The sequence below is a fragment of the Rhamphochromis longiceps genome, linkage group LG19, assembly GCF_057381845.1.
Source record: "Rhamphochromis longiceps isolate RC_006_pf linkage group LG19, R_longiceps_female_GT1.1, whole genome shotgun sequence".
Lineage (NCBI taxonomy): Eukaryota > Metazoa > Chordata > Actinopteri > Cichliformes > Cichlidae > Rhamphochromis > Rhamphochromis longiceps.
The window spans coordinates 6,538,311-6,553,279 of NC_140575.1; the positions used below are offsets into that span (position 1 = coordinate 6,538,311).

Below are 14,969 nucleotides of genomic sequence, written 5' to 3' on the forward strand. Positions count from 1 at the left end.
GGCCTTCCTTATTGCTCCTTTGGAATTTTAATTCATGACTTCATGGAGTTTTTAGATATTTAAAAGAAAAAAAAACTATGGCCAAGGGATTCAAGCACCTAAGTCTTCTTACAGACTCTCTGCCTGTGACTTTAAAGGCGTGTAGAACGCCGCCATCAATCCTAATCTACTCAGCAGCTCCATTTCCTCTAAAATGTCTTAAAGGTCTTGTAAATGTAAACACATTTTGTCAGAGAAAGACTGGAGAGATATAAAGACAAAGGGAAGCGAGACAGAACCTGGCTCTACTCGGCAGTAATCAACGAAAGACACAAACACACACAATTATACACCCAAACACACACGAATAACTACAAAGTGCAAGTGTGACTATCAACCCCGGCACGCACACACAAACACAGAGTCAGTTAGCTAACATGCTATCAACAGTGTAGCATTTCAAAGTCCTATTAGCGATGCCTTTTCATCCGCTTTTGCTTTATTTAACAAGACGCGCCAATTAAGAGCCGGGAATTCTAATTGAAGCTAACCGCCACTAACGTTAGCGCTGCTGGCAACCACAACAAAGTCGACACGTGTAAACAGACCAACAAATAAGCATGCGCACACACCCACAGATACAGCACAAATAAGTGCATCTAGATAAGAAAATACTGTGTGTGTTTATGTGTGTGTGTGTGTGTGTGTGTGTGTGTGTGTGTGTGTGTGTGTGTGTGTGTGTGTGTGTGTGTGTTGATCTGCGTGCAGGATGCTGTTCTGCAGGGACGGATATGGAGATGCTGATTTGGAAATCTGTCTAGGAACATGCAAATTTATGCAAATAGCACCTCTACGTGTGTGCGTGTGCTAAAACACATGCCTGTCTTTGTGTATATGTATCTGTGTTTATATACTTTAATGCAAACACAATCTGCCGGTGATGGTGGTGTGTGCGTGTGTGTGCGCGCGCGCGCACATGCTCAGCACTGGGCAACACCGGGATTTTTACATTGATGTGATATGCATGTTCATGTCTTGTAGTCTTGAACGAGTGCTCCTCTGTGTTTGTGTGTGTGCGTGCAGCCCATATGTTTGCCATAAAGACCGTGAGTAATTGCCAAAGTGCTCCTCATCTGTGTGTGTCTCTGTATGTGCGAGTGTGCTCATATACACGTTGCAGCACTTACTGATCTATCTCAGAGCATGTGTGAGAGTAAATTACCAAAACACAGGCAGAGTTATTTGAGCCTTTTTGTTTCCTATTTGTTAGAGTAAACAAAAGAAGACAAGCGATAAAGATAGAGTTTTTTTAAAAGAAAGAAGAGAGACAAAGGACAAAAAAGACAAAATAGGAGAGAAAAAGGAGGGGCAGATGATCAGAAAATAAAACAATAAAGTGGGAAGAGGAATAAAGGAAAGGTTTTGCCAGAAGGAGGAAGAAAAAAGAGATGTAGATGAAAACAAACTGGAAAACAAAAAAAAGAAGCCAGAATAAAAGCTGTGACAGTGAAATGAGAGCTTGCATTCATTCCAGGGTTTGTTATTTTCCAATTATCCCTTTCTAAAACCATTTGTGTGTGTTTACAGGTGGCAGAAAATCCTAAGCTTTGACCTCTACCCCCTTAGCCAGTAAGTATATCTGTTGAACTGAGCACTGGTCAACATCGGCTCAAGAATAGTTGTTTTGAAGGAAATAAATCAGCCTTTCTTAGCGGTCTCACTGCGTTAGTTGTAACAAGTTTAATTCTCTACCTATGCTTTTCCTATAACGATGAATGAGCGGATGGATTTTAATTTGTCTGTTTATCCCGTATCTCCCATCTGTTATTCATTTTTCCATTTTTTTCTCTTAGCATGACATAATAAAAAAAAAAATCATATTTTTCTGCAGAAGCCCCGCCCACCTGCGGTATTTTTTGGATTCTACTAGAGCAGCTTTGTGTGGGGGTTCAATATTTTACAATAAACTTTATTTATGATCTACTGGGCATTGGTGCAGCACTTTAATTCATCCAGTATCCAAAAACAAGTTTAAGGAAGAGGCTTTTAAAGTTAGCTTTCTTCTCCCTCACAAACAAAAGGTCTGAACAGAAACTTGGGAAGGTTTATATTGACTGACCTCATCACTTTAATGTTTACCATGTTTTATGAGAATCCCATATTGTAACAGTTCATAAATGACACAAATAAGAAACACTAAAGTTTTTAATGCACTATTTTTTTTTAGAAACTTTCCATTTAAGACAAGTTGTTGTTTTTTTAAAGGGTGATGGTGATGACACAGCTTGGACAGTGCTCATTGTCTTGTCTTTTCTTTTCTCAGCAGCATTTGTGTGCTCTGTTTGCTGTGCTGACTCCCATCTCTGTCACTGATGTCACTGATATGTTTTGACAGCGTAAGTAGGGCTACTGAAATAACACATGACAAAGTAGAGAACAGTCCTATCATCGCTTTACCAGCTTTGGTTGCTTGATTGTGAAGAAGCGGGTTCCAATAGCTGCAGCTAGAAGTAACCGATTCTGAAAATAAGACAGGTGTGTGTGTCTGTGTGCGTGCGTGTCATGTGGGCACATCCATATGCATGTATGCAAATATGTGTTTATGCAACCGCGTGTGTGGAATGTGTGCACAGATGTGCTTGCACGTAGCAGTCGTGTACGTTTATTCTTCAAATGTGTGCGAGCCTTGACGGCGGGTTCGTGCGCTTGAATTTTTGCGAGGAACACAATGACGCAATGCCGATGAAGACCCTTTGGTGTTATCACTTCTATTTGAGGGCTTAGACTCATTTTAAGGGATGAGGCTGAGGTTGCTTTGTATCAATGAGGGTTCACATACGTTTAAAAAAAGAAAGAAACAAAGGCAAGTGTGTGAGTGTTGGTGCTCTCACCAGGTGTGTGTCGAGGTACACCCTCAGGCTATCCAGGTCCTGTCTGGGCTGAATCCAGTTCTCTGTGCTGTCCAGCGCCTCCTGAAGCCACGAGATGAACCCGTCCAACTGCTGCACGAAATACTGAGGACAAGGGAGGAGAGAGAGAATTCAGTTTATGATTTAAAAAAACAAAAACAACAACAACAAAAACTAATAATATGTATAAATGCTGATGTCCAGGGCCTGCTGGAAAGGCATCAGAACAACACAACACACACTAAACACTTCAGAGGATTGGGAGATGACAGAACGATAATGTGTAAAAAGAGGAAGGAAGAGAGGAGCAAAACAAAGCAGCAAACAGTTTGAACAGAAAATGGCAGAGAAGCACATCAAAACACACCAAGAAAGGGAGAAGTCCAACAGGTAATGGCATGCAACAGGGAGAGGAAAGGCAGAAAAGGGGAAAAAAGCAACAGATTGGAAGAGAACAGGATTAGAGTACAAGAGAAGGATAAAAAAAACAAAAGGGGGGGAGCGAGGGAGCGCCCGGCTGGTGTTTAAGAACTGATTCCAGATGAATTAATTCAAGGACAGAGAGAGAACAAAAACGAGACCCACAGGATGAAACAAGTAAACACACGTTTGGACAAATACTGAGGAAAGGAGAATGGAAAGAGAGAGGAAGATATATGGAGGAAAATACAAACAAAGGACTTAAAGATGTGCAAAAATGCACCGAGGAGAGTGAAGGCATGGAAAGAGAAGACAGACGAAACAGGAAGACTGAAAAAAAGCAGGTGAGGAAGACAAGAAAAGATTTTAAAAATACACATATAAAGGCAGAAAAGAAATCAAAACACAGATGGAAAAGAGGAAGAAGTGAGAGGAAAGAAAATTTAAAAGAGAGAGGAGAAGAAAAATGACACTAGTGCATGGCAGACAGGTGAAAAGTAAGAAGTGACGAAGAGACTGATGACGAGACAAGGAGAAACAAGACTGCAAAAGCAAAAACCTGAGAGTTGGGGAAAGAAAAGGGGAACAGAGCCAGAACGAGCAGAAGGAAAAGAGATCAAAAGAGATGAAGTGGTATGAATGACTCTAGTGAGCTGAACACGTATGTCTCCATCACTGGCACGTTGCCCTTCATGGGAGTACACAGATAGATGTACACACTGACAGAAGATAGGGGGAAAAAAGAAGGCAGCAGCTTGTTAGTCAGTGGAGAGCTACTGCCATCTACTGGCCAACAGTGAGATTTATGATGCGCGGAAGCCTTGATGATCCACAACAAGATTGTACTAATCTAACTAAAAATGAAACACACAAAAATTCTGTTGTTTTTTTAAATTGCATAAACATCCTCTTTTTCTTCCATATGATGTGAAATGTATCAGCAGGAAAATCCACAGAATCCATGTGAAATAGCACCTGATCCAGTATTGATTTCTGTCTTTAAATCCACTTCACTCCTGAAGAGGAACAGAAGAGACTGCTTAAAAGGAGAACAAAGAGTCTTCAAAGGGAGGTGAAAGGGGGAGTAAACACTTTGGATTGCAAAGCAAGGATCAGACAGAAGAAAGGAAAGTGTTTAAACCTCTTTTAGAGACAAAAACAAAAGGGAAGCATTAAGGGTGTTTGATACAAATTTTGCGTCCGCACAGTTCTGCCCAGCTAAAACTCACACTCGCTGTCCAGGACTTGCGACGCTTGGAAGGGAGACCGACAAAAAGAATGGGAAAATACTCCAAGAGTAACCGAGAAAGAGCAGGCTGCACATTCACCTCGACGATTTTAAAGAATCAAGCCAGCATGTCATGCATGTGGTTTAAATAAGCATGGACATGTATGGTTTACTTCTCCAATAACAGCTCCAGGAGTGTAGTTTTAGCATAGCCGGTCCCTCAGGAGGAATCAGTGTTGCACTTAGCCATGGGGCTACGCTAGGTTTTCTTTTTGATTGATCGCTAAGTTTTCTTCTACTCTTTGGATCAAGTTTATTTCACATGAAGGACCACCCTTAACTGCCTTATTTCGTCTCGTGAGCTCGTGGGGGGGAGAAGGCTGCACCTGCCTGTAACTCCACCACTCGGCCAGCTCTTATAGCCTCATGTAGCGGGTGAACGCATTTGTAATTAACTGATTTGACATTCATGTCTGATGTATCTATATTTCAGCAGTCTGTAGCTTTAGCCCGTCCACCACAGGCATAGTTGCTTCCACAGAGAAATCCACTACGAACACAACCCCGCACAGGTCAAACTGGAGCTGCGACCTGAATTTTATGTAGCCTGGATCCAATCGAACTACACAGAGCGTGCGAGCTACATCAAGCAAAGAGAGAGCGAGCTGAAAGTGATTTACATAAAACCGAAGACATACAGCAACTCCATAAAATTCATTCTTTCCACTCAGACCTTAAACATTACATCTGGAAAAACAGGTTTAACTGTGACTGCGGATCATCAAGAAGACAATTCTAATATTTTATACATTGAGCGCTGTTTTCATATCTTTCACTGAGAGCTATCTGGAAAACTAATGGCAGAGTGAAGGAGGCTGTGGGGAGAAGGTAAATCTGATGGAAATTACTTGAGCTGCCACATCTGTGCACCCACGCTTTCACCTCGCCTACAAATCGCTGTAGCAAATCTATACGTGTGTGTCCTCATATGGAGATAGGTGTGTCTGCTTACTGTGATGATAAAATGTGCGTTTGCGAACACGTTCTATTGCACAGTGTTGTCTGTGTGTTGGTTTACTGTTATAGATATGTATAGTGTGTTTGTTAGTGTGAGAGAGCGTGTGTCTGCATGTGAGTCTGTATGAGATGCAAACCTTGACCAAATGAGCAGCAGTATGTTAATTACAACCGTGACCCTTTAAAAAAGCACACACACACATCAATATGATTCTGTCCATCTCTCCACCGCTCGTTATTGAGGAGATATGGAAATCAAAAGTATTGATGAGAGGAGAGGAGGAGAGGAAGAATGGAAGAAGTAGGAAGAAGCAGATAGTATAAGGAAAGGAAAGGGGTTGCATGGAGTGCAGAGCAAGATTCAAGAGTATTAAAAGAAGAGAACAAAGCAAAGGTTAGAGGAAAGGGATTGAAAGGTAAATGAGAAAAAGGAAAAGGGCAACAAAGAAGGAGGGCATCAGAGGATAAAAAGAACAGAGGTAAAGATCAATGAGAGAATTGCGAAAAGGAAAAGATGAGAAGAAAAGAAGCATGAGAACATGAGATGCGAAGAGAAGTAAACCATGAGAAGAAATGAGGTGAACTGAAGAGAAGAAGAGTGAGAAGGACAGAGGAGGAAGGCGCGAACAGCGGCAGAGCGAGTATTGCTGGTTTGGATATCGACCAGCATGCACTGGGCTGCTTACAGCTTCTTTGATGTCTCTAAACCAGTGAGGCTCCTGAGGGGCAGAAAGGCCTGCTGGGAGCTGAAACGCCTGATCTGATCCTCTGCCGCCTGGATAACTGCTCTGATATCATGCTTCATCTCCTGTGGTTCAGCTCTTCACCGCTGGATAATTACCGCTCAGCTGACGAGGCTTTCTGAAGGACGACGCTGATAGATTTGGACTCAAACTCCCGACAGATGATATTTGGCGTCGCTGATTAATATGTTAGAAGCAATAGCTCTGATTTTCCACCAGGAGAACAAAGCAAACAAAAATCAAGATACAACTGATGCTAGTCCACAGAAATTAAGATTCGATACCAGTGTTCACATTTTTATGATCTTTCAAGTAGCAAGGAGAAATAAAAAACAGAAACAAAATGTTAGAGCAGCAGAGAAACACAATTTAGTGGTTGTGTTAAAGGATTTACTGCTGTGGAAATATTAAACAACTTCTAGCAGTCGTGTAAAACAGCAACAGTAACTTCAGCCAGTGCTTCATAACAACAATGACTGCTTAAGGCGGAGGTTGGGGTGGATGGATGGGTCAACAAAACCACCTTCTATGCCAATCACATTTTATAAATGTTATCACTTTTCTATAATGGAATTGATTGATTGATTGATTGATTGATTGATTGATTGAATCTTTATTTTGAACATGTTGAAAAAGTATAAAAAAAATAGAATTAAAAGAGACAAATGAACAAAGCAAACAAAAGGAAACCGAGCAACCACAACTCCAAATAACGTCCATGTTCAAAAAGGAGCAGGAAGAAGCATAAGCTTATTTAATCCCACCCCTTTTCCACTATCTAGTATCAATAGACTACAGAAATACCTCCTTGCAATTACATTATATGTTATGTGTAAAAAAAATTTTTTTAATATATACACATATATGTTTCTATCTATCCATACATACGTATATACACACATATACACATTTTCAATAACCCCATTAACACCTCAAGGATACACAACCTACAATTATATATATATATATATATATATATATATATATATATATATATATATATATATATATATATATATATATATATATATATATATAACACCCAGCACGCCCCTGCGGGCGGTTTATCCTTCAAGCTCGGGTCCTCTACCAGAGGCCTGGGAGCTTGAGGGTCCTGCGCAGTATCTTAGCTGTTCCCAGGACTGCGCTCTTCTGGACAGAGATCTCCGATGTTGTTCCCGGGATCTGCTGGAGCCACTCGCCTAGCTTGGGAGTCACCGCACCTAGTGCTCCGATTACCACGGGGACCACCATTACCTTCACCCTCCACATCCTCTCGAGCTCTTCTCTGAGCCCTTGGTATTTCTCCAGCTTCTCGTGTTCCTTCTTCCTGATATTGCTGTCATTCGGAACCGCTACATCGATCACTACGGCCGTCTTCTTCTGTTTGTCTACCACCACTATGTCCGGTTGGTTAGCCACCACCATTTTGTCCGTCTGTATCTGGAAGTCCCACAGGATCTTAGCTCGGTCATTCTCCACCACCCTTGGGGGCATCTCCCATTTTGACCTCGGGACTTCCAGGTTATACTCGGCACAGATGTTCCTGTACACTATGCCGGCCACTTGGTTATGGCGTTCCATGTATGCCTTGCCTGCTAGCATCTTGCACCCTGCTGTTATGTGCTGGATTGTCTCTGGGGCATCTTTACACAGCCTGCACCTGGGGTCTTGCCTGGTGTGATAGACCCCAGCCTCTATGGATCTTGTACTCAGAGCTTGTTCTTGTGCTGCCATGATTAGTGCCTCTGTGCTGTCTTTCAGTCCAGCTTTGTCCAGCCACTGGTAGGATTTCTGGATATCAGCCACCTCCTCTATCTGCCGGTGGTACATACCGTGCAGGGGCCTGTCCTTCCATGATGGTTCCTCGTCTCCCTCCTCTTTCTTGGGTTTCTGCTGCCTGAGGTATTCACTGAGCACTCGGTCAGTTGGGGCCATCTTCCCAATGTATTCTTGGATGTTCGTTGTCTCATCCTGGACTGTGGTGCTGACACTCACCAGTCCCCGGCCCCCTTCCTTCCGCTTAGCGTACAGCCTCAGGGTGCTGGACTTGGGGTGAAACCCTCCATGCATGGTAAGGAGCTTTCTTGTCTTTATGTCAGTGGCTTCTATCTCCTCCTTTGGCCAGCCTATTACCCCAGCAGGGTACCTGATCACGGGCAGGGCGTACGTGTTGATGGCCCGGATCTTGTTCTTACCATTCAGCTGACTCCTCAGGACTTGCCTGACCCTCTGCAGGTACTTGGTGGTTGCAGCCTTTCTAGCGGCCTCTTCATGGTTCCCATTTGCCTGCGGGATCCCCAGGTACTTGTAACTGTCCTCTATGTCTGCAATGTTGCCTTCTGGTAGTTCAATCCATATATATATATATATATATATACCCATACCAACATGCGCACACACATGAAAATATTAGACAAGAACACCCTATCAAATCTCTACCTTTTCCCTGTACCCTGTAAAAACCATATCCTTAAACCGCTTTTTAAACTGCGCCATGCTTGGACATTGCTTCATATCTTTACTTAGTCTGTTCCACAGCTTCACTCCACACACAGAGATGCAAAAACTTTTTAATGTTGTACGGATACGAGGATGTTTTAAATTTAATTCCCCCCTCAAATTGTATCCCCGTTCCCTTTTAGAAAACATTTTTAGAATATTGTCAGGAAGCAGGTTATTTATTGCTTTATATATAATTTGTGCTGTGAGAAAATGAACCAGATCTGTGAATTTTAGAATTTTTGATTTTAAGAATAGTGGATTTGTATGATCTCTGTAACCAGTTTTATGGATTATCCTTATGGCCCTTTTTTGTAATATAAAGATTGATGATGGCGAACATTTGTAAGTATTGCCCCAAACCTCTGCACAGTAATTCAAATACGGTGCAATCAGGGAACAATAGAGAATGTGGAGTGATTTGTGGTCCAGAATGTGTTTTACTTTACTCAAGATTGAGACACTTCTTGAAATTTTGTTATGTATATGATTTATATGAGACTTCCAGTTTAATTTATCATCTATAATCACACCAAGAAACTTATGTTCAAGTACTCTTTCAATTTCCACACCATCTACATGAATCTGCACTTGTGCATTTCTAAGGGAATTCCCAAATAAGATAATTTTAGTTTTACTTAGATTTAGCGATAGTTTGTTCCTGTTAAACCATTTTTAAATTTTGCACATTTCTGAAGTAATTGTATCCAGCAGCTCCTTTAGATTCCCCCCAGAACAAAAAATATTTGTGTCATCTGCAAATAATACTAATTTTAATATATCAGATGCCTTACAAATATCATTTATATAAATAATAAATAATTTTGGACCCAGTACAGAGCCTTGTGGAACACCACAAGCAATGTCCAAGCATGATGAGGAATGGACACCCAGCTTCACAAATTGTTTCCGGTCACTTAAATAATTTTTCACCCATTGCAGTACAACCCCCCTAATCCCATACCGTTCCAGTTTATTAATTAATATGTCATGATTGATTGTGTCGAATGCTTTCTCGAGATCCAGAAATACTCCAGCTGCATACTGTTTCTGATCTATAGCATTCGTAATCTCCTCAATTGATTCGATTAATGCCAGAGATGTTGATCTTTTTGATCTGAATCCATATTGACTGTCAGAGAGTAATTTATATTTATCTAAGAATTTGTCTAATCGTTTATTAAACAGGTTTTCTAGGATTTTGGAGAATTGTGGTAGTAAAGAAACAGGCCTGTAATTTGTGAAGTGGCGTCTATCCCCGGTTTTATACAGCGGCACAACTTTAGCTATTTTCATTTTGTTTGGCACTTTTCCCGTCTGAAATGATAAGTTGCAAATATATGTTAGAGGTCCTACAATTCCTTCAATGACCTTCTTGACGATTTTCATGTCAATATCATTACAATCAGTAGATGTTTTATATTTACACATGTGTACAATGTCAATTATTTCTTTTTCCTCCACTGATGTGAGGAACATTGAGTTAGGGTTCCTATCAATCAGGTTTTCACTACAGTCTACTGATGGCAGTGACTCAGGAATTTGTTCTGCCAGTTTTGGTCCAATATTTACAAAATAATGATTAAAGCTGTTGACCTTATCAGCAGTGTTTTCCATAAGATTGCCATTATCGATAAAGTATTGTGGATAACTTTGTTGTCCAGAATTATTTTTAATGATACCGTTTAAAACATCCCATATTCCTTTCATATTATGTTTATTGTTGTTCAATATTTTACTATAATACTCCTTTCTACATACACGTATAATATTGGTCAACTTATTTTTGTCTTTTTTATATTTATTTTCAGCATCTTTTGTTCTTTGTTTTAGGTATTCCCTATAGAGTGTATTTTTCTTTTTACATGCATTTTGTAAACCCTTAGTGAGCCATGGTCTATCTGAATATTTGTGCTTTCTGTTGTATTTTATTGTTGGACAGTTTTTATCGTACAACTCCATGAATATTCTTAAAAATATGCCATATGCAATATCAATATCAGCTTCTTTGTACACATTGTCCCAGTCCTGATTTAATAGATCGTTCTTAAATGCAGTCATAGTTTCTTCTGTCCTTACACGTCTGTATCTCAGTTGTTCTTCATGCTGATTTTTCTTATAATTAGTGTCATAAACTGCAAAAACTGGTAGGTGATCACTGATGTCATTAATTAATATTCCGCTCACAATGTTGTTTTCCATATTGTTAGTGAAAATATTGTCAAGTAAGGTGGCACAATGTGGTGTAATTCTGCTAGGCCTGGTTATTTTAGGATGTAAACTCAAACTGTACATAGTGTTTAGGAATTCGTCGGTCATTTTATGCTTTTTTGGATTCAACAGGTCAATATTAAAATCACCACAGATAAACATAACTTTTTGATTTGTTTTAGAGAATATTTCCTTTATGAAGTCATTAAATACTTGAATACTAGAGCCAGGTGTTCTATATATACAGCTAATTATTACATTTTTTTCTTTTTCCTTATAAATTTCAATTGTTATACATTCTAGTAAATTATCAATTACAGTTGTCATACTTTCTACCACCTTGTAGTTTAGGTTTTTATCCACATACACAGCTACTCCCCCTCCACTCTTGTTCCTTCTATTTACAAAATTCACTTCATATCCCTCCAGTCCAAAGTCCATTCCTTTCTCCGCATTGATCCATGTTTCAGAAATGGCAATAATTCCAAATGGATTTGCCAACTCATTTAGATATTCCTTTATATTGTTGAAGTTGGCATACAGACTTCTGCTATTAAAATGGATTATTGATAATTTATTTTCCGTGTTGATGGTGTGCTTAAACTGTTCATCAGTGAAGTAGCAGCAGTTACAGCTGATGTTGTAGAAGAAATTATTTTCCGGGTCTATATCCTTTTCTAAGTCTAGAACATTATGGTCTGTGTATCGAAATGTTCTCAGTTCCAGATTATCATAAAGAGAATTCCAATGAGTTATGTTGATATTGTTGCCGGATGCAGATGAAGTTCTTTTGGACTGTGCCATGTTGTGTGTCACGTCACATGTGTATTCATACCTCCAGAGTAAGTTGACCTCAGTATTTGTCCAGCTCTTCCATATTTCTGATGACCAACACTTTGGCTTGTTCCGGTGTTCCATTGAGTTTAATGAATACTTTACAGTTGGTGGTCCATGTATTTTGAATTTTTCCCTGTTTCTTCAAGTAACGTGCTTTCCTGGCAATGTCCGCATTTCTTTTTATCAGATGTTCGTTCATGAAGACATCGGATCCTTTCAGTTTCTTTCCTTGTTTTAACAGTGCTGTTTTCTGTTTTCTGTTTGCAAATCTCACAATGATGGCTGGTTTGTCACTGTCATTTTTTCGGGGTAGAGGGTGGCAAGCCTCAATGTTGTTATAATCCACTTCCACACCTTTGGACCGTAGAAAGGTAACCACTTGATGCTCCGTGGAGTTGACATCTTCCTCTCCTGGCCCTCCTACATTGTCAGTGGCGACCGCCCGGGCGTATGACCGGGGTTTGATGCGAAGCCCCGTGATGATAACATCGTTCATCCGGGTGTACTGCTCCAAATCCGCCACTCTGTTCTCCAGGTACGCCAGCCGCCGATCCTTCTCGGCGTTCTGGATGCGGAGAGCCTTAACTTCCTCGACCAGGTCCAGGATGGCTTTCTGCTGCAGTTTGACAGTAGAAATCTCCTCTGTCATAAACTCCAGCGACTTCTTAATATCGTCTCCTTCCTCGGCTGACAGAACTTTTTTCGGGCCCATGCTGAGAGACGCTCTTGTAGCTTTGCCGTGACGACCGGCTAGCTAGTTGATGCTAGCGTCCTTCCTCTCACTCGGAGATCGATGCTGTCTGGGCGGAGATCGATGCTGTCTGTGTGCAGTGTTGGCTGATGACTGCATGCAAGATTGTACTTATAGAAACAGATGACCTACTGTATACTGTCTGGTCATTAGGCTTAGAAGACTACAGACTAAGCTCAAATGACTTAACTGTATAATTGACGTTTTAACAACCCAAACACTGCTTGTATTTGTCTTGAAGGCCAGGTGAAACTTGAACACATATTCAACTTCTCTTCTCTATATGCCACTGTTCATGGCCCTGGGCTGCACAGTTTGCAAGTGCATCCACGTACCTGGTTAAAATCCACACGAATGCTGGGACTCAAGGCTTTCTGGGTCGTGCACCACATACTTGAAGAAAACAGACATGCTAACCTTCATGGTAGCTCTTAGCTATAAGCTAATGAATTTGGATGACTGGCATCCTAGCTTAACAAAATTTCAGCACCTGGTGAAGGTAAAAACCAGAACAAAATACGAAATGATGACTTTTCTGAGCGGGGTTCCAAAAACATTTTGGGGGATTGAGGTGAGATGGATAATTTCCACAGCAGGCTACGTTATTAGATTGACTAACTCGAACACCAAACACTTTTCCACCGCTGCGCCGAAATTAAAGAACTCGAGGGGAGGAAATTTTGATTAGAGTTTCATTAAAATTATTTGTCATATAAAACATGGAACCTGCGCAGCTGATTTCTGAGGAATATTTGGATAGGACAGGACTGCAGCTGTCTCCACGGTACATTAGGGTGGAATTTCATTTTGCCTTTTTAATTATTAGAAATTTGTCTATCTGTAGTGCGCCTGGAAGGAAGGAAGGAAGGAAGGAAGGAAGGAGGAAAGGAAAGGGAAGAAAGAAAGATGTCCAAATTAACAGAGTAAAAAGACAACTCTCACACCTGACTGCATCTCTAATATCGTCCTGGTAAAGCCCCGCCCACCACTGCCAGTTATCCAGCTCTCTGCTGCTGTGGAAATGGTTATCTAGTCAACAGTGGTGTTATAACCAGTCAAACATTCCTTTATACCGGCATTACAGGACCAAATTGGCCCACTAAAGTGTCCAATCTGCTCCACTGGATGAATGTTTAAGTATGAAAATTGCATCAGAGGGAGTATTTTCAGTACCATGCTGTTGGTTGCATTACAAAGCATTGTTATAAGTCATAAGGAACAATCATGGGAGTAGCTGTCCAATGTGTGAATTGAATCTCTAAAATATTTGTTGGCTCTTATTTATGTTTAATATTTATCTTCCACTCTGTCGCTGCAGACTTAAAGCTAAACATCTGCCATATCAGCGTCATAGAGTAATTACTTTTAACTCTCAGAACAAAAACGTTTATTATATGTGGGATAACTTAATTTTCCATTCAAGAAAAAAACACTCAAGACCAACAACGACGGCCCTGCTGCTCATATTAATGACAATGTGCACATTTCATGGGTTTAAATCGAACAAAAGCGAGAGCTCGTGGGATACTCTGTCAGCCTGTAATATACTGCATTGTCTCCAATAATGAAAATGAGAACATGGCTTTCTAGCAATAAGCTGGCTTCTGTGGCAAATTTTACTACCTTGTGTCATAAACTCTTTAACGGAGGAATCTGCACTGATTGCTTTTACACGAGAAAAGGTCACAGTACAGATCAGCTACACACAAAATTATCTTTATGTTCCTCCTACAACCCTAATTAGTATGTGCCAAATGTGTATTTTCTATCAGCTTTTAATCAGTGGCTGTGTGATAAAGTGTTCAGAATCAACATTACCAGGCTGCAAACAACTTTACTTCTGTCATTTTTTCCTTTACCTCCCCCTTACCCTGTTTATCTAAAGAAGCACAAAAGAAGAGAATAACGCCCCTCCGCCTCATCATCCTCCACCTCTCTCTTATTTTCCTATCCTCTCTGCTGTCGGTGGGCGTCCCTGACCCCCCTGCTGGGCCAATCAGACGATTCTTGATGTGAGTCTGTTGTCTGTCTGTCTCCCACTGCTCGCAGATAGGCTGGCGTGCCGCAGAGCCTCCAAACACACAGACACCTCACACTGAGGACGCTGACGCTGGCCCAGGCGGTGCACACGATGTGATCACATGATGTATAGGACACTTATCTAACCAATGGGCTGTTTCTCCATAGTTTTTAGTTTTTCTAAAGAATTTAAATCCACTTCACGTGTCATGTCCCACACAGCGCAATTAGGAACTTTGGATTTCTGTGTATGTATCTCTCCTGCGTTGGTCTCATAAACTTTCAGGAAACAAGCCGCAGATTTACGTGATGCGGACACAAATTATGAGAGGATCGGTTCCGACATTACAAAT

At 40.8% G+C, this 14,969-nt stretch overlaps 2 protein-coding genes across 2 annotated transcripts in view; both read right to left on the reverse strand.

Annotated features, from left to right (window-relative positions):
• The window catches only part of akap6 (A kinase (PRKA) anchor protein 6), a 232,711-nt gene that overhangs the window by 162,185 nt on the left and 55,557 nt on the right, over window positions 1-14,969 (reverse strand). Inside the window, exon 11 of the mRNA XM_085391037.1 lies at window positions 2,871-2,993. Within this exon, the coding sequence (XP_085247163.1) occupies window positions 2,871-2,993 (123 nt within the window). The remainder of the gene's footprint in view (window positions 1-2,870; window positions 2,994-14,969) is intronic.
• LOC146646077 (uncharacterized) lies at window positions 11,784-12,613 on the reverse strand. Its single transcript, XM_085391667.1, has one exon. The coding sequence runs from the start codon at window positions 12,556-12,558 to the stop codon at window positions 11,863-11,865; it is 696 nt and encodes a 231-aa protein (XP_085247793.1). The 5' UTR covers window positions 12,559-12,613; the 3' UTR covers window positions 11,784-11,862.